The 24,533-nt window shown below is 38.6% G+C and overlaps 1 protein-coding gene across 2 annotated transcripts; it reads left to right on the top strand.

Annotated features, from left to right (window-relative positions):
* LOC131426310 (protein-tyrosine sulfotransferase) lies at positions 1 to 24,477 on the top strand. Of its 2 annotated transcripts, XM_058588944.1 has the most exons (7): positions 1 to 351; positions 409 to 581; positions 9,200 to 10,094; positions 17,978 to 18,218; positions 18,276 to 18,592; positions 18,657 to 18,855; positions 23,578 to 24,477. In XM_058588944.1, exons 3-7 carry the CDS (start codon positions 9,802 to 9,804, stop codon positions 23,731 to 23,733), a joined length of 1,206 nt encoding a protein of 401 aa, XP_058444927.1. In that variant the 5' UTR covers positions 1 to 351; positions 409 to 581; positions 9,200 to 9,801; the 3' UTR covers positions 23,734 to 24,477. The 2 variants fall into 2 exon arrangements, with proteins under 2 accessions (XP_058444927.1, XP_058444926.1); XM_058588943.1 differs by lacking the exon at positions 409 to 581.
* Positions 24,478 to 24,533: the final 56 nt, after the last annotated feature.

Raw genomic sequence — 24,533 nt, 5'->3', positions numbered from 1 at the left:
GAGCTCCGTTCTTTTTTTCGGTCCTGTCTGTAACATATTGGAGCTGCGGTGGTACGCGAATTTCAGTTCTGTCCCATAGCATACAGCATAGTGCGGTATCAGTTCAACCAAATCGGAATTCATTAGTTAGTTCTTAAGACTTTAGTAACCATTGCGTCGCACAAATCGTGTCAGTCAGTAAATTGGCAGTCAATTTTTCCCTCTTCCCTCTGGTGAACCTGTAAGTGATTTACGAAATAATGTGAAAATTTTACCGATAAGAGATACACGACAGAGAACCGTCGGAATGTCAACTGCAGCGAATTCGGAATGTCCAAGTGAAAAAAGTGCCATTGATGTTGATTTGTGATAGTAAGTTTACACGGGATGCGGAATCGTTTATTTTTTATTGTTGCCTCGAAAATTCAGAAATAATCCGGACGTCACAATTCATCGGCGGCAGCAGCAGCAGCGAATTGGTTTGGCAGCGGCGGTGCAAAGGGTTGTGGGTGCTGCGTGAAGTTTTTATTGCCCTTTGGCTGGGCTCCCGTCAACAAAAGTATGCCAGAGCTGGAAGAAAAAAAAAATCGGCATAGAAATAGGTGATTTGCATACATATAAATAAAACTGTATACGAAAGGAAAAGTAGGTACTTTTCTATGTAGCCCGAAACGGCAACTAGTATCGCGATAGGATTGGAATGAGAGATTTCCTAACTGATAAGGCGCCGCAAACCATTGAAGTTGTAAGTCTCGAGTTCCGTTTATTTGACTAGCGCTCAGGGAATTCGCTCAGAGGAGGACAATCGGGTAAACGGGGAAGAAAATGAGTCCTGCTTATGATGGAGTATGCTTCTGATGTCTCATATAAAGAGGCTGTTAACAAAGCGTCATCTCGCCATCATTATGTACATCGCGCTAGGACCAACACAGTAGCCCGTGCCAGTTGGCCCACTTTGGCAGCCATACGAGAGGGCAAAATGGAAAAGGACCCCGGAAAATTTTGCTGCAAGCCATAACAAAGAAGCATTGCATTTCCTTCTCATTTCCCCGCAGTCGTTTTCTCGGTCGTCGCTTGCTATGATGAACACCAGCTAGTGGGTGGAAGATTGGGTGAGACGTTTTTCTTTATCTTCAAGTGCGCTCATGATTGATATGCTAAAAGGAGCTGGGGAGGTGTCATGTCATCGGCTCATATCAACGTCCTCCGCCTCCGCATCACTCGATCCGTCCCAGTCATTCAACCGTGCCGAGATGGAACGGGAAAGATATACTGGTTATCAAAACAATAGCGCTATCACCGAGAGGCAACATTTCGGCGTTAATCGGATATGGCGGACCGTCGTCCTGCCAGACACTTTTTCGTGGGTGTGGGTGGAACTGTTGGAACGATGATGGGTAGAATGGTTGCCTCAACTATTTGCCTACGGTTATTAATGACTATGTTAATTCGGCCGCTGATTTTAATGAGCACGCCTGTGCCTATGCCAGTCCAAAGTTCGCCGGTGAGCGAAGGTTGGCATAATTGCTCACCCGCCCGAAATGAGAGGGAAGATTAGATGTTCGTTTTTTTTTTTGCTGTAAAATTTGTATTTTGGAAATATCAACCAAAATGCGGGCTCGCTGAACCGATTGTAATAATCATCGACTACACTTAATATCCGATGAAAACCGGAAAGGCCCTTGTCGGCGGTGAACCGAAAATTGCTTTCGAAAGGGTTTTGTAATCTTCGGAAAATTAAAAAAATCGCCGATCAATAATAGTCATCGGTAACAAAAAAGGATGTCATGAATCGATTAATATTCTATTTCGAATTATCGTAATCAGCTCAGCACTGATATGCACTATCTCATTATTCGCGAGTTTAACCACAACACGATTGCGAGAAGCCTTTTTTATGCACTTTCATAGTCTAGTAATTTGTTTTTCGATTGCAAAATTTAGAAGATATTCTCCTCTTTAATTAATCTGTTAGCCGATAAAAGTGGGTTGCTAATGTCAGAGGCCTAACTGGTTGGCTTGAATACGAATTATATCCGACCCGAACCCTTTACTGTTTAATCAGGTTCGGGTCGGATACGGGTAGATTTTTATTTTTAGTCTGGTGCGGTTACAAGAATTTTTACCCATCCGTCTGAATACTCATCCCTCAAGGATAATATTACCAAAGCCAGCGTAGAATCACTAATTAGGAAGAAAAATTCCCGAGTTAAATATATTGAGAAATGTGCCTCGAAACCGAGAGTGTGGAAAGTCTGTTTTGTAAAAATACTGATGGACGATAGAGTGGTCGATTTTTTTTGGTGTGAGATCTGTGGTAAAGTTCTTGCCGTGGAATAGTCGGAAACAAGATAAACATAAATAGTCTGGAAACAAGATAAACATAACAAAACGTCTGGCTCCCGTTGCATTTGAATTTGGATGCAAGTGACTTTTTGAATGTTTGTTTGCTTGCACTTGCAGCCAAAAATGAGGTGTATTCATCAGTGCTTTTACTTAATGCCATTTCCGATGGAAAATTTGCCAAAACAAAAAAACATACAGACCATTGAGAAGTTTTCATGTATCTGCAGGGCGAAAGTGAATGGAAAACTTAGAGGTTTTAACGATTTATTAATTTTAGTTTGACGTAAAGCCGCCATGACTAAGTTCAGTTTTTGCAATGACTGAGCGGAAATATATATTGGAGAAGCCAAGTGAAAGAAAAACTAACAGAAAAGATGAATTTTTTGGAAAAAGATACGCTCAGAGACAGGACTCGAACCTGCGTTCTTATGCATTCCGTACATACGCGCTACCATTTCGCCACTTTGATATTGTTTTAGTCACTCTAAAACTCGAAACAGACATAGTAGCAACGTACATCGAACATGGTCTACATCCTGACCGTCACCCGACCGATACCTTACATCCAAACATCTTCTCTGTCCATCAAACACTAGTCCTCTCGCTTTATACCTATTTCTCCGATCAAGCATTGAGTAGGAGAGTGTATTTATAATCGCTTGTCACCTTCTTTAATGGTGCCAGTCGCTGGCTGGACTCTTCGTAACGCCTATAACTTTCAAACAAATAATGCAAGTAACTCTTCGTAACGCCTTTAACTTACAGAAACGCTTATAACATACAAAATTACATCTTTAACAAAATAGTAACACATGTAACACTTCGTAACGCCTGCTATTTACAGAAGAGCAAGACACGTTACGCTTCGTAGCGCCTATAACTTACAAAAAGTAACGTTTCGTAAAGCCTAAAGCATATGAAAAAGTAACGCATGTAACACTTCATAACACCTTTAACATTCAAAATAGTAACGCATGTAACACTTCGTAACGTCTGCAATTTACAGAAAAATAACGGCTCGTAGGCCTATAACTTACGAAAACGTGGCCTTTCGTAACACCTACAACTTACAAAACCGAAACGCTTCGTAACGCCACCAGCTTACAAAAAAGAAACGCATGTAACGTTTCGTAACACCTACAACTTGCAAAAATGTAGCGCATGTAATACTTTGTAACACCTGTAACTTACAGGAAAGTAACGCATATAACGCTTCGTAACGCCTACATATTACAAAAATGTAACGCATGTAACACTTTGCAGCACCTATAAAATACAAAACTGTACCGCTTCGTAAGGTCTATAGCATATGAAAAATTTAACCCTTCGTAACACCTACAACTTACAAAACTGTAACGCTTTGTAACGCTACTAACTTAGAAAAAAGTAACGCCTATAGTATATGAAAAAAGTAACGTATGGATCGTTCGTAATGCCTATAACGAAATTTTAACATGTAATACTTTGTAACGCCCGTAACATAGACATGTAACGCTTCGTGACGCCTATAACTTACAAAACTGTAACGCTTCGTAAGGCATATAGCATATGAAAAATGTAACCCTTTGTAACACCTCCAACTTACAAAACTGTAACGCTTCGTAACACCACTAACATACAAAAAAGTAACCCATGTAACGCTTGAAGAATATGAAAAAAGTAACGCATGTAACGTTTCATGACGCGTATAACAAAAAAATTATAACACATGTAACATTTCGTAACGCCTATAACTCACAAAACTGTGACGCATGCAACGCTTATTACTAACAGAAAAGAAACGCTTCGTAACACCTACAACATACGAAACAGTAATGCATGCAACACTGCGTAACGCCTATAATATACAAAAAAGTAGCGCTTGTAACGCTTCATTACATCTAAACTTTACCAAAAAGTAACTCTTCTCAACACCTATAATATACAAAAAAAAATAAAATGTAACGCCTAGTACTTACAAAAAATGTATATTTTTATCAAAAAATTCATCAACAATGGCTACAGAAAGATCTTGCGCATTTCTTCAGCGTTGTCTTCTAAATGAACCGGAATGTTTTTTGTGAGACGATCTAGTGCTTCACAGAGTACAGATTGTTGTTTCTGCTAGCGAATTCAATTGCTTTACTGTCTTCAGTGAATTGCACGTATATTAAACTGCTTGACTTGTTCAATTGAAACCGCATAAAGGGTAGCATTTACTCCTTGAGTAAAACCAAACACATAAACTTTTCATGTTTGCAAAAAACTAAACAGTAACTATGGCAATGTTTAGTTCTGAATTGCAGTGCTGCCAATTCTATAGATATTCTAGCTGAGTACGTTGTCATGTTGACAGTGTACCTTAACAGTGTACTTCATATTTGGTAAAACAGGAAAGGAATAAAAAGGAAACCGTTTTTAGGACTTCCGGTGAAACCCTCAACGAGTGAACACGTCGTATCGTGTTAGTGCGGTGCAAATTCGAGTATTTCGCGAGAAAGAAAGGATTTTCATCCGTACTTCGGTGACTCCACGTTGTCACATAGCGAGGGTTTCACTTGTAGTCCAGTGAAAAGAAAGTCCATTGGACTATAAACGAAAACTAACTGGCAATATAGCTAAATCGCTGTGCCATCAATCGGCGTCATCTCAAGTGAGGTGACGCCACCAGAAGTGAAGAAGAAGAAACCGTTTTTAATCAACAAACAGCGATATTTTTTCCCGAACTAACGCAAGTGCCTTTTGTTCTTGAGATTTACTTATTTAAATCGTGTTATTGTTCACATACTGTATTGTAGTTCGATACTGTCATCCTAGTTGTAAGCATTTTATTTTGTTGACTGTCTCGAATGAGGTATTATGAATGCGAGCTGACATAAATAGTTACATTTGAAAAATTCCCGTTTCTCTTTTTTTTTTGTAGAACAGACTGTAAAACGCAATGAACATAGCTTCGGTGAGTAAGCATGGCGATGGAAAGATTTGAAAATTCCGAGCAAAATTAACGCATCCTTCCTAATTTGATTAGTCATTCGAAGGCATGCAATCTGGTTTGTAGGTTGTTGTTGAACTAAATCATTCCTATATTAGAACCTTAGCGAGCAAAATACAGGCGTTTTTCACACAATAGTTATTGTGAACTGTTGAACACAGTTTCAAATATTTCTAGAATTGCTCGATTATTGAGATTATTTTCCCAAAACTAGATGTTATTAGCACAAGGTGTAACTCAACGCTTGAGTCACGCTTTTCCGAAAATATTCTCGAAACCAATTTGCTGTCAAAAATAGAATGAAAAATAATCGAATATTTGACACGCGATCAGGGCTCATTAGCTGATTGCTTGGCACTACTATATTGAGGCGCCTATTCTCTATCCAAAAGGTTTTAACACATGGGTGGAAAAGTCCCGGGCCTAACACATAGATGGCGCTAGTTTTATCGCTGTTAAAATTTCATGATAGTCTATCCTATAAGTTTGTGAGTTATCAGAAACAACAATGCCCTAGCACAAAATAAGGTTAACCCCTAAATGACCATCTGAATCGGCCAGTATTAGCCGAAACTTGTTTTCGTTGGGCACGTCAGGAAAGACTTAGCACTTCGGTGCTTATTACAAGTGTGTTGCAAATAGCAATAACTTTACGTCTGCTTAGCGGTTCAAATTGAACTGTTTAAGTTCGCAGTAAGCAGTTCACTTTGAACTGCTCTGCACTGACGAGTCTAAGACGAAACGTAAAGATAGAACAATAAAACGTCGGTTTGCTGACTTCAAATGTGATCGTAGAATCACCGATGATGCAGAACGCAGTGGACGTCCAAATGAAGCGGTAGCACCAGAAAACATAAAAAAAGTTCACAAAGCCGTTTTAAATGATCGAACAGTGAAGTTCCGTTAGCTAGCTTACATCGTAAAGATATCAAAAGAACGTGTTGGCTTTATATTGCATGAGCATTTGACCATGAGAAAGCTCTGTTCAAAGTGGGTGCCGCGTTTGATCACTGTTGACCACAAACGAGAACGTGTTAATGATTCTGGGCAGTGTTTGGGCATGTTTAAACGTAGCAACCGGGATTTTTTCGTCGATATGTGACAATGGATGAAACATGGAGTTATCACTTTACTCCGAAATCACAACGATCGTCATCTGAGGGGACAGAAACTGGTGAACCTCATTCAAAGCGTTCGAAAGCACAACAATCGGCTGGAAAGGTTATGGCCTCGGTATTTTGCGATGTGCGGGTGTAATATTTATCGACTATCTTGAGAAAGGAAATAACATTAACAGTGAATATTATATAGTGTAGTTGGAGCGTTTGAAAGCTAAAATTGCAGAGAAACGACCGCATATGGCAAAGAAAAAAATCGTTTCATCAAGACAACGCACCGTTTCACAAGTCAATCAAAACAATGGCAAAACCACATAAATTGAACTTCGAATTTCTCCCACATCCACCGTATTCGCCAGATTTGACTCCCAGCGACTACTGGCTGTGTGTAGACCTGAAAAAAATGCTCATCGATAAGAAATTTCGCACGCTGAAACTGAGACCTATTTTGAGGCCAAAGATAAATCGTTCTACAAAAGTGGTATTGAAATGTCAGAGCGGCGCTGGAATGAACAATTGAAATCAAACAGTTTATTCGAAGTCAAACAGGGGAAATTTGTTTTGGTGATCAAGATGTTAGTATTTGGTTTTATGATTGTAAGAAAAACTCGCAAGTGTTCTCACCCAGTAATAATTGAGCGATATCTATATCTGGATTCTGGTCCTAAATCTACACCTAGATTCGTATTCGCTGTGATGCAACAAAGAAATACAATTACAGTGTCGGTTGAAAGCTTCCGTACATTATCCCGGGCAATAATATTAAATCAATAAGTAGAATAAGTAGAAAATTCCTTCAGTTTACAAAATAGGCTAAAGTTAAATCGCTTATACGCAAATTTGGGAAGTATATTCTCTCTACCAGAGAGAATATTTCTACACTTTGTCACGGCAGTGTATGCATGAAAAAACTTATGCAATTGGCTACCATTATGACCAGGGAATGAAATACTCATTAAGTTTGAAAAAAAAATGCAATTTTTAATTATTGCGATTGGCCAACTGTTTTAATTTTGGTGTATGAAAAACTAATATTAATCACAAAAAAGTTCTACATTTTAGCTGTAAATTTAATATGACGGGTATAAAAATATGAATAATATTTTGTATGTCGATGTTCCGAAACCCAAAATATCGAAGGCGCGCACGATTTCAATAAGTACAATCATAAACTTCACCATAAATATGGAATAGCACTTAGATTTTGAGTTTGTATAGTGAGTTTAAAAAGGATTGAATTCTATATTTCAACTCTGATTATTGTAACTTGACATGAGCTTATATTTTCTGTTTCATTGTAACTGATGTGCGCGCTGAATCAAATCAAACGTTCGTTACTGAGAAGTTGTTTGGCAACCCTTGGTAAGTCGCACAAGCTCCGCCTCTTACGCTTTTCAGGTTACACAGCAGTTATAATGCACGTTGCAAAGTTTTCTACTTGTTCCATGAATTTGTGTCATATAAATTACTGTCATTGAAGTGTAATAACGCGTGCTGCTTGGGTCTGGACCTGAATTCCGAACATGAATCTCATTTCTGGATCTGGCCTCAGGATTCTGAACAAGATTTTGGACTCGAACTCTGAAAATCATTCTGACCATTTGGATTCTGAACATGGATATGAATTTTTTTCTGTATTTTGTTTGAATTAAATTTGTAATATAGATATGTAACTTGTAATCTTCTCATGAAACATTGAAACTATTTACACTCCTTCATACATTCTCATTCTTCTTCAGGGCCTTTCTAAGAAATATTTTATTAGTATCGTAGCCAACTATTTGCGACTCATTGCCCACCTGTTAACAATACTGGGCTCACTACCCACTGAAATCGAGCTAATGCCCACTAGTGGGCTGTAGGGACCAGTCTGGGAATCACTGGTATAGATGTATTGTCCTGTTTCTCGTAGTGAACAGTTTAATGTCATGTTGCCAGCTGGTTGTCGCAGGTGACTTTCGATTGTGAACTTGTGTGCTGTATTTCATTGAAAATTTTAGTCACGATTTACGAAATTTTGATGAGTTTCCCCATAGAACAATATGGTAAATTAAACCAACCCGTAAACATGAGTTCTGTTTAACTATTGTCTATCGTTCACGTATCTTGAAAAGCAATCCGAATTGTTCTCTAAACTTCATCCCTCCAGCAGAAGGAACTTCACTAGTTGCTTCGCCTGTTTACCGAGTAGAAACCGATAGACAAAAAACAGCGAGAAATCCCATGCCAATTTCCTCACACAACAGACATATACTGTATCTCCGATAGAGGGAAAACGACACACGGCTCTGAATCATCAGAATGATTGTATGACAGCCGCCTACCAACGTACGTCCGTTTGGTACCATATTTTCCGCGCTGCACTTTTTGCTTCTTCCTGTCGTATGTTTTTTTGCTTTTTTTTTTATTTTGCTCGACAGTCGGTGCACGGAGGAGGACCTACAGTTGGGTTGCCCGCAGTGCCGGCCGTTGGCGGAAATTTTACTCGTGCCGCCCAGATAAAATGTCCCACGTGGTGCAATCAAAGCCGTCCGTGTCGTTTTCGCAATTCGCAATGGCTTCTCTACTGACAATGTGCTGAATACACCGGAAGAATGGGAAATACGTTGGCAAAGGAAAATGGAAAAATCTTTGCTCAGCCTGCTGCCATGCCACCCAACAACAACAACAAACAAAAAAAGAAAAAAGAAGCGCGACAGCGACGACGACGACGACGAATGAATGTGTGACAAGTGAATGTGATACCGTTTTTTTTAATTCTTTCTCTCTTTCCACTCATTGACAGGGTATTCGTGTATGTGAACATTGAAATAGCAGCATCTTCTTCCGAGACTGTGATTGGGGAACGTTTCGAAAAAACGGCAAAAATATCAGTATTTTTTTAACGCTGCAAAGAAGCGGAATTCGGCTTCCAGTTATATCAACAGCGTATCCGTGTGCAAGAAAGAAAAAGTTGCCGATGCGCTCGGGGCAGTGGTGTGCTAATAGGTTTGCCACGAGCTGATAGAAGCGTCCGATTAGAGCACCCGTTAATCGCATTCACACACACACACGGTTTGGGGCCAACTTTGGCTGTCCAGAAGATTCAGTTCAAGATAGACCACTAGGTCGTACGTCGCTTCCCGGTCCGATGGAGCTGTCCTGTATGAAACGGAAAACCGATCATTCCACGACCAGTTTCTACCCGACGGCAGCTGCCGAAGCAAACTTTAGCGGCCGTTAAACGCACTAAACGCTTGAACGCAACGGTTGATAGATCAAGCAAATAAAAGCCGACTTCAACGAAACTTAACGGATCCACACAACAACCATCACCATAGTGACTTGATACACCGAAAACCAATCGAGTGGCTGGCTGAAACGAACGAGTCGGGTGGGGAACCCGCGATGCGCCTTCTGATGCGTCAGCGCAAGATTCTGCTCGGACTGGGCCTGGCCTGCTTTCTGCTGCTGGTGTTCTTCAAGGGTACGGATTTGGGAGGGCGATGTTTGCGAAGCGCCTACGGGCGCGCTTCCCCGACCGACGGCGGCGAAATGGTACGAGATGCGGAAAGTGAACAGGACTCGCACGGCAAAAGCTACCGCTACCACCGAAATATGCCGCTGATATTCATCGGCGGGGTGCCCCGGTCGGGGACAACGCTCATGCGGGCAATGCTGGATGCGCATCCGGAAGTGAGGTGAGTAAAGCTTAGTATGTTTCATATGTTGGTCAGTGAAAGAAAGAAGCAGACGGGGGCGGCGGCGGCGGCGGCGAATGATTGGGGAAACCAAAATGGTAACACTAATCGGAACCGAAATGATCTCCAGTTTCATTAGTCATTAGCAGACCTGCTTTGTTGTGGCTCCGCCATTAGACATAATGTGATTGTAATAATTTGGTCACGCGCTCGCGTGAATAATGTATTCAAAGCAACGAACGAAGCAAACAGTTCATGCCACATCGACCGTGGAATTTTACATCGCCGTTAGCTCATCACATACATTTATAACTTGATAGAAAACATAAACAAATAATTTGAATTACAAACTCAATGTCGTGGTTAACGGTAAATTTTTGGATCTTCACTCTGAAGAGTAAAATGTTGGTAAAGCGCAAGCGCGTTAGTCTACACTCAGGCAAAACAGTCTTCGAAAGTCATAAGAACGAATTATGACTTTCAGACATAAGGATTATAAACGTATTTCACAATTTTGTCTTATGATATAGAGGGGAAATTTTTCATGACTTCTATTCCAGATATCCATAAGCTAGTCTTATGAAATTCACAAAAATGTTTGAATGAATTTCGTTGGTCACGGTTTATGATAATCATTTTATAAGTATCGTAAATTATGCCATGCAATTTAATTGGAAATTAATTTTTATTTATACTTCATGTACCAACTGTTGAAAAAATACTTTGAAGATATTTTCATTCTGCAAACTATTCGCAACACATATATTTGTGATTTCGATGACTCGTGATTCACGTGACTAGGGTATACAAGTTGATCGTTTCGCGTTGATCAAAAGAACATTTATTCCCTTTTCGTTATGACATGGTGCATGCGGTTCTTCGAAATATCCTCTCCAAAGTAAATTTTAACAGTTGGATTCAATGCTGGAATGATAAAATATATGCGATTAATTCTTTTATTAATTCGGACTGTTTTGAAGTAACCGGAGAGCTCGGATGCGAACTTCCTTCCTCGGTCGCATTTTTGTCAACTATGAAATCATAAGTCGAAATTATGACATTTTCACATAAGGGACTATTGATGAAATATATAGAGCGAATAATTATATCATGCATAGATAAAAAATTAAGAAAATCATAAGACTGTTCATGAAAATCTTCAGTTTCTAATGAAATTGATTTATAGTTGATTCATATGTCATAGTCTTATGAAACTCTTAATTTTTTTTCCTCAGTGTATGCGTTGACGGGCTTAGCAAAGTGGGACAACTCGCATTGTGACCTTCTACGGATAGTTAAAATGATTACCAATTTTGACCGCGTTCCGAAGCGCCCGCCGTCAACGTCGTTAAAAACTAATTTGTGCTTGAATTTTGGCAGCGAAATTACTAATTACCGCCCGCACGATGGGAAACAAATGTTTTGTTTTTTTTTACTCTGGCTGAATTGGTCATTTTTATATAATACGAGTAACAATGTTATTGTTCGCAAATTGTATTCGTGACAACATAACATCGAAAAATAGTTTTATTTGATTAAACGAATTACACATGCGTTCGTTTCCACAGAAATATAAGTAGGCGATGCGTATCCACCGAGTCATTTGAAAAAAAAACGTGATTCTGTTGACGGTTAGTTGAAACGATCCCGGATGAATGAAATGGGCAACAATACGAAGGGAGACACCGAACAAATTTCATCGCTTGACCACCGCTCGATTACGGAGCAGTGAAGCTATGGAACTGATAAAGCAATTATAACTCCAGCCGAAAAGTGATTGTGGTGGTGATGAAGGCGGTGGCGGCAGAGCAGTAGATAGTTGTAACGATGATGCGACCTGCGGGCGAGGACTGCGGAAATTGAGGCTTGGTTTTGATTTATTTCACCGATGTCACGTGGTTGCACCATTGTCAGTCGAAAACCAGTTAGCCGGTGCCTGTCGGTGGCTAGCTAACAGGGTTTAGTGCGGACATGAGCGGACATTTTGACATATAAAATGGCAAATGATGTGTTAATCATTGCTATCCGAGCGTTTATCGCTTGTCGGAAAATCGAGTTGTGAGATTGTTAATGGTTAAATAATTAAGAGGGACGATCGATGGTTTTTAGGACCTGAATAGAGGGTCTTCATAGGAGTATTAATTTAGTCTCAAGTCTATTTCAGTCAAACGAAATAGACGTGTTGTAATATTCCCATTGATTCTGATAATGGTAATAATTCAATTGAATCAAATTGCCGGCGTGTCACCTGCTGGTGTGTTCAACATGTTACATTTTTAAAAAACAAAATATTCTTTCACTTCACTCCAGTCTCAAATTATACTAAAACAAAGTACATTTTGCAAAAAAGCCTTGGTATTACATTCCAGTAGTAGAATTTGAACTTCCGTTTCAACAGACTTCGCAACCAATTCAGAGGGCTCGAACATACGACAACTGGTTTGTATGAGCTGTATGTGAAAAAATAGTACAATTGTATCTAATTTCATGTTTCTACCAAAACGTAACTTTTGATAGATTTTTATAAAATTAAGTTTGAGGTAATTCAAAACAAACATTTGAAAAGGTGTTATTGGACATTAAAAGTTAAAGAGGAATTTTGAATTGAAAAATCGACAGATAAAATGAAATAGTAATTACAATTGTGCTACGATAGCATACTTAAAAAATCTTCTTTAGTCCACGAAGTGGTGTAATGGTGCCTTTCTCATCAACATTTTATTACAAATCATAACGAGTTTCATATTTGAGTTTGTGACAATCTGTTTCCGGAACCGGATACCGCCAAAGTTGTAGAAAGTTTTTAAGGTCATCAATTATCAAGACCTAGAATTGTGGAGTTCAGCATACTCACAATAGGGCTCCCGCCATCCATAGGAAGACGGATCCGGATAACAATCTTGATACGAAATTCGATCGGTTCAGCCAAAGTAAGTTGGTTTGGTTATAAACCAATAAGACCTATATGCTAGAACATATACTAAATCGAGTGAAAAATATATTTCATTTGCATATTTATTACATTGAAATGCCACCACTATTCACTATACGGGTCCGGGTGTCAATAAAAAGTTTCAAAAAAAAAACCGCGTAATCTCAGTCATTTGTTGATGGATTAATTGATAGGTTGTTAACCGGTCGATTCGGATACATTTAACTCAAAAATGTATGGCAACGTCATTTCAATATATAATATACCATTGAAAAATTGGTTTTACATGACCTATTTTTTCACGAGCCTATCACAGCTTGCCATAATGATGTCATCATCTCATCCGATTTTCGCAGTATGAACTATCGCACAAAAGGGAATTTATAAACATATGCTCGAACATATTTGTGCTTTAGTTGACCCCTGGCTTTGAACGAGGAAGATGTTTGTAGTAGTGGATGACGAAACTGAAAGTTACAGGTGTGTTGATGTCCGAGGTCACCATTCCATCGACCAGCCCCGCATAAATGAAATGTTTGCATCAAATGGATTCAAAGATTACAGAAAGACTTTTGATCCCTTGCAATTGGAAAACAATCGACGCGTATTTAGTTTATGTTCTTCAGTTTTGTATGAATAATATGAATTCTAAATTCCTTCTCGAAACCTTTCAAATCTTCAGTCTTCTGAACCAGCCAATTTCCTCCTTGGAAAATAGTATGAGATTTCACATTGCTGAATATTTTTTCTCTAGACGCTCCTGCATAAAGCACTTATAATAATAGAATTATTATTTCTACACAAAAAGTTAATATTTCGGAAAAATAAAATCGGCAGAGAAGAATTTGAAGATGAATATATTAAGTCAATCGCTTCTATTTTGCCACTACTAAGTATAGAAAGACTTTTTTTTGTCATTTGATGGTTTTAAATATTTATTTAACGTTAAAAGTTACGCCAACGTTTTGAAGGTTTATTGCTTCGAAATGTTACATGAAATAAATAAATGAAACGGATTAGAAAATTCATTGGAAAACTACATTCATAATTTCCTTTAAGTTAGCAAAAAAGGCGTACGAAATTTCGAAAACTGCAAACACTTATTAAGCGGAACAATTTCAATGAAAGAACCGCTAATGAATCACGTGATGAGAATGAATAGAAACGCGTATGAATTGAGCTCACCTTAACCTATAGCGTTGAAGAACGAGAAATATCATGAAAGAAAAAAAAATTATTTTTCTAGAGTAGGCAATTTTCAAAACTTGAAAGAACAGATAAGAAAATATTTTATCGGGAAAATTAGTAATAAATAAATATACTTTGCTGTAGTACCCAGTTTCATGCATTTCTAAGGCATTTGACACAGAATTTTTTTTTTGCGATTTTTACACGGATTTCCGAAATTATACGTTTTACGCTGTACTTATTCTCCGCATGAAACCTCAGTATACATATACTTTTCGCTCACCACATGTGTAACCGTTTATTTGTTTGGGTGTCGAACAATCCCCGAGAAAGATAGCAAAACTGAAGAAGTGAAAAAGTCTTCCGAAGAGCAGCGATCAGGAAACTTGGCAAAGAAAAACACCTATGAGGATGACTTGTGGCCGGGTCGAAAACAGAGGTTCTTCTATCCCTCGCTTAGATAATCATTTACCGAAACAAGAGAATTCAGCGTGGGAAGTGACAACTACAAAAATTGCCATTTCGAAGTCAAATGCTCTTCGTGCATGAAAAACGTTTGAATGTTCGAATCTAAAAGAAACAGAAGGAGCCAGAACGCAATCCAGAATAAAAAGCATCCATCAGACCCAGAGTTCGAAAATTGTGCGATGCTTTTCTTGCTGCATAACTTTAAAAATTCGCATTAAAAAACCCGCGAAACTTAAGAAAATATTTTTGTTTTGACAAATGTCTAGAAATTTCACGAAACTTCGAAATTTGGAAAACTCTCGAGCTTTCCGAAAACGATTTTTTTATTTGATCCCAAATGTTTTAGAAAAATTATAGGAACGTATTTTTCTTTTGGTCTTCCTATATTTCGTTTGTTCGTCTTCCCGGTCACTCCATCGTACTATTTTGTTCTCCTGTTCTGCTCTTCTACTCAATTACTTTTCTTCTCTTTTGCTCTTCCTTTTTTCTATTCTTCCGTTTTTCTGTTCTTCCATTCTTCTGGTTTTCTGTTTTCTGTTTTTTTTTTGTTTTTCTGTTCATGTTTTTTTTCTGTTATTATTCATTACAGTTCTTCTGCTTTTCTGTCTGCCGGTTTTTTGTTTGTTTGTATGTTTTTCTGTTTCCTTTTTAAATTCTTCTGTTCTTCTGTTTTTCTATTTTTCTGTTCTTCTGTTATGCTGTTTTTCTGTTTAGGTTTTTCTATCAGGTGTACAACTTTGCTTCCGTCGTTTTCCGATAGGTGGCTTTACCGGCTGAGGCTGGTTAAAATACATAGATGATAATGTCTTTAAAGTGAGTGTGTACAGTGCCTAACGCCATTGTCATCGCCGTTTCAGTGACAGTTGTTCTTGTTTTCGTATTATTCATGCTCAAAAGTGTCTGTTTATGTGCCCAATTCTGGCCATTTGCGGGAAGTTTTACTTTTCTGTTACAATTACAAAAAAAATTCAACTGAAGCGCATCGAATGCTTTTAGAAACTTACGGTGATGCTGCTCTGAGTAAAAGAACGTGTCGGGAGTGGTTTCAACGTTTTAAAAAAGGTAATTTCGATGTCGAAGACAAACATGATGGTGGAAGAGAAAAAACCTTCAAAGATGAATAACAATTCACTACGAGCTTTTAAAACTGGGTGGAACCATCACAGGAGATCGCTACCGAACGCAACTGATGCGCCTTAGTCGCGCGCTAAAAGAAAAGCGGCCACACTATCAAGAGCGACATAGCAAAGTCATCCTCCAACACGACAATGCTCGGCCTCACGTCGCAAAAGTGGTCAAAAAGTACCGGGAAACGCTGAAATGCCCCACCCGCCGTATTCCCCAGATGTCGCCCCTTCTGACTTCCACCTATTCCGTTCGATGGCACACGGCCTGGCAGATCAACATTTTCAATCCTTCGAAGAGTTGGAAAAATGGATTGCTTCATGGATAGCATCAAAAAAGGACTCCTTTTTTCGAGCCGGGATCCGAAAATTTCTGGAAAGATGGGAGAAAGTTGTCGCTAGCGACGGACAATACTTTGAATAATACATCTGTAAGCACTTTTTCGCAATAAAGCTTTAAATTTTGGAAAAAAAACGGCGGAAGCAAAGTTGTACACCTAATATTTTTTTTATTTTTCTGTTTCTCAGTTTTTCTGTTCTTATATTCTTCTGTTTTTCTTTTTTTCTGTTTTTCTTTTTCTCGGTTCATTTGTTCTTCTGTTTTTCTTGTATTTTCTTTTCCTATTCTTTTGTTCGCCTGTTCTTATATTCTCCTATTTTTCTGTTATTTTTTTTTTTGTTTTTCTGTTTATGTTTTTTCTGTTATTATTCATTACTGTTTTTCTGCTTTTCTGTTTGTATGTTTTTCTGTTTTTATGTTCTTCTGTTCTTCTGTTTTTGAGGAAAAAATAGTGCTGGTAACTGAGAGTAGGAAAAGAGAAATTCTTTCAATTGTGGTCTTTCACGACATGGAAGCAGGAAACCAGTAGATCTACTGATGGTTAATTTTTTTTTGCCGCCGGATTCCACACGGCCTCTAGGCCGGTCCCGTCCGGATAAAGATAATAGGTCCTAACAATCTCCAATTAGACACCAGTCCTTTCTAAAATTTTCTAATGGTCACTCAAAACGAATCTTGACCCATACGAATCGACTTCGATTATACCGGCTCACGGATTCATGCAATAGCTTTAAACTTACTTCGTTTTCTCAGAGTTTTGTGCATGATTGGTTCTTGTTTAAAATGTACTTCTGTCGGTTTTCGCTTGATACGAAACCAAACTTAGTTCTAAATCTGATAGCTGTCAAGCCGTTTATTGGAAGTCAGTTCCGCAGTTTCGAAAATAATTCTTCCATCGGTTAGCTTAAACCGCTCCTGTTTGTTACAATTCGAGAAAATTGATTATTTTAAGTAATTAACCAGGGTTCGTTTCAAGCCAAAACATCGACAGTGTGTAAGTTTTGTTTACTACTAAAACAAAACGATCACAGCTCAATCAAAGTAGGTCATGCCAGGCTGCTTTTTTTTCTCCTGCAGGAACGCATTTTCCGTGACGTTAAGCAGAACGTGGTAATCAACGTAAATAAAAAAAACTTGTTTCCTATCATCAGGGTGAGTTTTCGGTAAAAATTTTAATCTGTTATTTCACTGTGTACCGAGCCCCGGAAGAATAAAATACATTCCGGACAGGAGCCATTTATTCTGTCTCCGACCCCCCGACCGTATGCGTGAAAACAATGTATAAATAGCGAGTTAATTCCCGTTTTGGGTCGGTTTCGGAGAGTGCACGTGGTCTCCTCCTGCCTGACGACCCAGATAGCCAAAAGCGAAAGCTGTTCCAACAATTAAAAGTACGACTCGAGCGTGGCCTGAGCTCATAAACCAACGGTATTATAATGACACAGAACGAATATTTAACTGCATTCGCCACACATTGAGATGCAATCGTTCTTGCCGCCGTCCCACATTGGAGAGAATAAGTCAAAATTCCCTTGCCGTTCATCTAGCTAAACGACTTTTAAACTCATTTGTTCGTCCGCCCCAGATGCATATACCCGGCTGACGGGGAAGATCCGCTTGGCTCGTGAACGTATGTGTGTGTGTTTGTGTGCCCCTTAGTTGTTGTAACGGCAACAAATGCTAATTTTATTCTGTTCTTTTTATTGCACTCTCCGTCTGCTGCTTATCGCACACATTGCACTCGTGTGTTGCATTGTGTCGTTAAATTCCCGAAACGAAACGACACCCGCTGCTGTTACGGCCCCGCCGATCCCCATGACGATCCAATCAGATGCGGCCAGGAGACACGTGTCATACCCCGTATCCTGCAGCTTCGTTCACACTGGATGAAATCGGACAAGGAATCGGTGCGACTGGTCGAGGCCGGTATCACCAAGGAGGTCCTGAACAGTGCAATCGCCCAGTTCTGTCTGGAGATTATCGCCAAACACGGCGATCCGGCACCCCGGCTGTGCAACAAGGACCCACTCACGCTCAAGATGGGTTCGTACGTGATTGAGCTGTTCCCGGAGGTTTGTATGCCCTGAGGAGAGGATGCGCTGGTTACTAATTACTTTCTACCATTGCAGGCAAAGTTCCTATTTATGGTCCGAGATGGTCGGGCAACGGTGCATTCCATCATTTCACGGAAGGTTACCATCACCGGGTTCGATCTGACCAACTATCGGCAGTGCATGACGAAGTGGAACCAGGCGATCCAGACGATGCACGATCAGTGCAAGGAGATTGGCAAGGACCGCTGCATGATTGTGTACTACGAACAACTGGTGCTGCATCCCGAGGAGTGGATGCGAAAAATATTGCACTATTTGGACATCCCCTGGAACAGTTCGGTGCTACACCACGAGGAGTTCATCAACAAGGAGAACGGCGTTGCACTGTCCAAGTGAGTTCATGACCGTGAACGTTTCCATCGGTTTTTTCGATACTCATTACTCTCGCAATTTTAGGGTCGAACGATCCTCGGACCAGGTGATTAAACCCGTTAATTTGGAAGCCCTCTCGAAATGGGTCGGTCAAATACCGGAAGACGTGGTGCGAGATATGGCCGAAATCGCACCGATGCTTTCGGTTCTGGGCTATGATCCGTACTCGAACCCACCGGACTACGGCAAACCGGACTCGTACGTGCAGGAGAATACTTATAAGGTGAGTTTTGTTAGTTTGTTTTTTGTTTGGGCTAATCATGGATGTGAAGGCCTATGAAACGTATAGAAGCACTATCGATACGGTATAGGGTAAGGGCTTCCTATTCCATCTCATTTGTAAGGACGTTACCATAAAAACCTGATTTAACCATTAAATGCTTAATTTGTCTTGCTCCACATTGGGAATTGATTCACATTCCTTGGAAATTAAAAAAATATTCAAAAATCAACCAAGAACACTGTTCACTACTGTGCTCCTAATTTCATCTCAAAGGTTTTGTCGTGAATACGACTTACTTTACTATGGTATGCCTTTTCAAAAATTACTCTCTGAGAGAGTGATAAGTTTTTGATCGTGAATATCTCTTGTTGTATCTAACGAATCAACATAATTTTAGCTACATGCCATCGGAAATATGATCACAATTTTATGATAAAATTTTCAGTTTTGTGACATAGTCTCAAATAATTCAAAATTAAACTTTTCTGAAATGTTTGGTATAAACGAGTATCAAAAAGGATAATTCATAAGGCGCGTTTGCCTTTCTCGTATTTTGAAAGCTCATAGCTCAGTTATCTGTGAAAGGATTTATATAATCTAACTACCAATAGAATCGAAATTTTCAACTTAAGCGTGTAAATAAAAAGCATTGAAGTATTTCAATAGTACACCATTGAAAAACCTGTCTCATTTGACCCATGTCAACACCAGCCAATTAGAACGCGTTCTGAGAAAGAGAACAAAATATCTGCTGCTGTACAACAAATCGTTCGAGAAAATGTTCCGAACAGTGTTTAATATCGTAGTGAGTTCCACAATTTGGTCCTTCTGAAAGGCATGAATGAATCCCGCACAGCATCCGGATAGTTTCGTTTAATGAAATGCAAATCCGAAATGAAATAATCGACATTAAAATTCTGTATGCGGCTATTTTTATAGCCGTTTGGACTGCCCATTAGTGAAAAAGCTACAAACGAAATCAGGTAAAAACAAGCCTCTCAACAAAAATTGGATCAGTTTGGATTCTATCGCCACTGCGAGCAGATGTAATTTGTGTCGTTTGCAAAGCTAGTTTCGCTTCCGACAAGAGCGATTACGTCAGAGCTGCCAGTCATTTACATTGATAAAACCTGTTTTAATCCACCTAGTGGTGTAATGATGCCTTTCTCATATCAATCATACCATCATATATAATACTGTGGTATTCTTCAAAATAATTTTCTTCGATTCCTGAAAAGAATAACCGAAATCGGTTTGTTTGACCGTCTACTGATAAAAACTATTAATTGGAGAAGATTTGAGGTCGATTTAGGAAACTTTTTACGGTTTTTCGTCCTTTTCAGTGGTGGTATACAATTTTTAACACACTTTACCTTACATTTCCGGATCCGGAAGTCGGATATAGATGAAATTCAGGAATTACATATGGGACCACAGGACCTTTCATTTGAACCTAAGTTTATGAAAATCGGTTGCGCCATCTATGAGAAAAGCTAGAACACATAGTTTGATTTTTTTGCACATTTCACCCCATAACTCCGGAACCGGAAGTCGGATCCAAACAATATTCAGGAATTTTGTATGGGACCACAAGACCTTTCATTTGAGTTTGTGAAAATCGGTTCAGCCATCTCCGAGAAAAGTTAGTGCAAAAAAACGTTACATACACACATACGCACACACACACACACACACACACACACACACACACACACACACACACACACACACACACACACACACACACACACACACACACACATTTTGCGTACTCGACGAACTGAGTCGAATGGTATATGACACTCGGCCCTCCGGGCCTCGGTTCAAAAGTCGGTTTTCACAGTGATTGCATAACCTTTCTATATGAGAAAGGCAAAAATCAACGGTGGAGAGCATTACACAAAATCAGCCGTTCTAATGGCTCTAAAAGTTTTCTAAAGAACTATTAGGATTTGTAGTTCGCAAATCGAAAGGAAACATCCTAAGTTTAGTGCAAATCTAAAACAGTTTGGTTAGATTTTTGCACTTTTCGCTGTGTGAAATTCACAGTAACCTAGATCAAGTGAAGCCTTCTTTGTTTTTGCGAAAAATGTGGAAAAGGGGAATGCTTGCATAATTCATACAATTGATCAACTAATTGATATTCGGAAGTGTTAGGGAACATGTCAGTTGTTTTCGTATTCGCGACATCCAGTTATGTCTCTGACATTACCCACCCGCCTTTTTTTTTATTTATCCTATCGTTGGTCCTTTATTCATCCCATAAATTAACAATGGCGACAGCAATCAAAACCAAAATTCTTACAAAGGGCCTAATGCCAACTATGAGACAACACACGATATTTTTAGAAGCATATTTTAGGAATCATTTCGACATTTAAAATTTTTTGGATCGTTTTCGTTACCTTTCGTTTTAAATTTAAAATTTTCCTGTGCAGTTAATTTGAAGAACTTAAAAAAAACTAAAAACAAAATGCAGAATCAGAGATGCCATTTATACAGATGTATCTGTATCGTATGGATTTTTGTGATCGCATACTGATTTAAATCAGGGTACAGATTTTCTAAATTTAATACAGATTTGTAAAGGTTCATAGAAAGTGAGAAGTAAAAAGTTCGACTTTTCTCTCTTCAAGAGTTTATTAATCAATGGACAAATCACATGTTAAAATGGACGTCTTCTGTGCAAATATTTGACGATGAACACTGATAAACATTTTAAACCAATTAGAACTGATTCATTTTATTAGTGAAAACAGATAGAGCAGATACATATTTTCTATGAAAATATCTGGCATCTCTGTGCACAGCCGATGAAGCACACACACACACTTAACAGCATTATGTTGCTACCAGTAATGCTACCAGATTTGCCACAATGGTTTTTTTTCATCAGTATTTAACACGCTCTTTCGAAGCCGAAAGTTTTTTTTGAAATATAAATATCAACAATATAATTAAACTAATGTCACGGATACCAAAAAAAAAAAGAAACTTGTTGATGATAATTTGAAGAAGAAAAATAATTCGTAACATTATGAGAAAACTTGTCAACTTTGCGAAACCAAATGAGATGAAAACAAAGCGCAATCAAGTGAACTAAGTGAAAAACTTTCATCTCATATTCTTGAAGACTTTTATTGCTTGTCGGGTAATTTTTGATGTTTTTAATCGTTAATGAAACAAGTGGCAAGTGAAAATTACTTATTATGAAGTCATCCAGCATTCAATAGTAGTGTAATTGTGCGAAGTAGTGATCATTATTTGAGACGAATCGATTAGTATGTATTCAGAAACATGACGAATTGTAAATCTTGAGACGAAAATGTGTCCTAAATTGAAATATGGTTTGTTTTAAATGAAAAAAAAAACGATCACCGAAGAATTTAAAACCATTCTTCCAATGATAAAGTGTGACAATAGCTTGAAAAATCATTTTAAAACATTCCACAGTTGGGATCAGGTACGTTGTAAGATATTATTCATGTTCAAAGTAATGAGGTGAAGGGATGAGATGGAAATAGGAGCTCAGATGAAATGAAGAGCCGTTACCCTAGATAATTTTGTAAGATTCCTCGCTTTTAAACTCGTTTAATTCGCAAAAAAAAAATTGATAAAGAAAATTGGGGTAAGACACATTTGGGTTTGTTCATTGAATGTCCACGATATAATTTCATATTGCTTCTATTTTTCACATTTATTTATTTGGTCGTGAAATCCAAACAAACCAGATATTGTAATTAGCACACAAATAATATTAGAACGTGATATTACAAAATAAAAATCTTTCAATTATTCTCCGTTTGCTGTATTAATTTATTAATTTATGTTTATTGTATTAAGAAAAGAAGTACAGTCGAGGAAATGTAATTAAATTACGGAGAAAATTTACTTATTGCTAGGGTGGCGGTTCTGCCCCACATAATGGGCACTTATGCCCCGTACTGAAAATATTGAGCTGCTCAACAAGCCTCCCAAAAATACATGTATTGATTACCGAATTGTTTTGTTTATCCAATAATGTTTTTTTGGGCTATCGAGGGTACTCCTGAAAGTATTTCATAGACGTATCAATTATCAAAATCAAGCGTTAATTCATTGTAGAAACACGAAAATTCTTAGCATGGCACTCCCATCCCTTACCATCCCATACCTTTAACCAAACACGAATATTCTGGTAGAAAATGCACCAATGATCGTTAACATTTAATGGTATAGAAGAGGACTCAGAGCAAGTGATACCAGAAAAATTGAACAGTTATTTTATAAACAGTATTAATTTGGTCGGTGAACCTATTGAAAAAAACACAGCCGATTAGTAATTACGGTAGACTTGTTGAATTTCACATAATCTTTTTTGAACAATTGAAAGATATCTGTTATCCAAACCTACTTCACCGACTTCTAATCTTTTCAATGCGAACCCTTTTGAGGCGCTCCTGACATCAGTCAGCTCGGTGTCGTACAATCGAAGAAAGGCGTCCGAAAAGGCAACAGACAGCTGGAAAAGTCATGGTGTTATTTTTGTTTTGGGAACTTCTAGAGCACTCTAGTGTAGAGCACACTCAAAAAACAATTAAACAAAACCAATCGCAGCAACCTTTGAGATATGTGAAAACCAAAGTTGTGATTGTCAAAATTTCTCCGCGCAATATTTTTTCGCCATTTTTTTTTTTTCATTTTACCGCGCGTTCTAACTTGATCGCCTTTTCTTCGTTGCAGGTCCGCGCAAACCCGCAGATGTGGGAGCACAAAGTAAAGGAACTACTTAATCGCGACGCGAATCCACCGAATGCGAACCAAAATAACAACAACAACAACAACAATAACAACGAGGACGAGGATGACTATGGCAATAATAAGGAACGTAAAACGTGATATTAGAAAAATTAGCTGGACGGTTTGTTTATCTCTTTATTCCTCAAAGGAATGAATCAATCAATTAACGCGGTGTGCCCACGGCGGTTGGGTTTTAGTAAAAACAAAATAACTAACTAAACGACGACGACGACGGCGGCGGTGCAAAGGCGCTGTCGCGTCGGTTTTAAAGCAGCACAAGTAAATCGGTGTAGTAGGCATCAAACTTAAAGGGAGAAAAAAAAACCTATGAACTAAGCCAGTATCAAATTGGCTTTACTATCACAGAATGAGAGCTTAATTTTTTTGTTCCAATCTCGCAGAAAATTATTCATTAATCGTGTTGGTCATGTTCAGAGGGTGCCGTTTGTAGGCGACCCAGACATTTCACCGTTGTATTAGGTTAGGTAAAACATGGCTACGCATTGAAGTCAAGCCACCACCGCATCAGCAGCAGAAGTAGGCAGTAGCAGCAGACGTGCAAATTTTAAACTGAACGGATCGTTATTTTATACATTTTAGTAAATACCATCAAACAAACAAACAAAAAAAAATACACTGAAGAAACTAATTGACTGTAAATAGTATGTACCTCGTACGCAAACAAATCAAAGAATATACCGGACTATAGGATAAGACGTGAGAGGACAGCACATCCTTGGAATGAAATCTTAAGTGTAAAGAAGAAAAAACAAAACTACAAACTACCAATTAAACACGGGGCATATTTTCGCTTCTTCAATGTTGAAACAATCCAAAATAGGACCGTTTGTGTGTTTCATTTCATGTTACGATCACAGTTCCTTTGCAAGGAGATTTTT

The sequence above is a fragment of the Malaya genurostris genome, chromosome 1 (genome assembly GCF_030247185.1).
Source record: "Malaya genurostris strain Urasoe2022 chromosome 1, Malgen_1.1, whole genome shotgun sequence".
NCBI classification, from domain to species: Eukaryota; Metazoa; Arthropoda; class Insecta; order Diptera; family Culicidae; genus Malaya; species Malaya genurostris.
The sequence above is the reverse complement of the archived record's forward strand: the minus strand, read 5'-3'. Positions and strand labels throughout refer to the sequence as shown.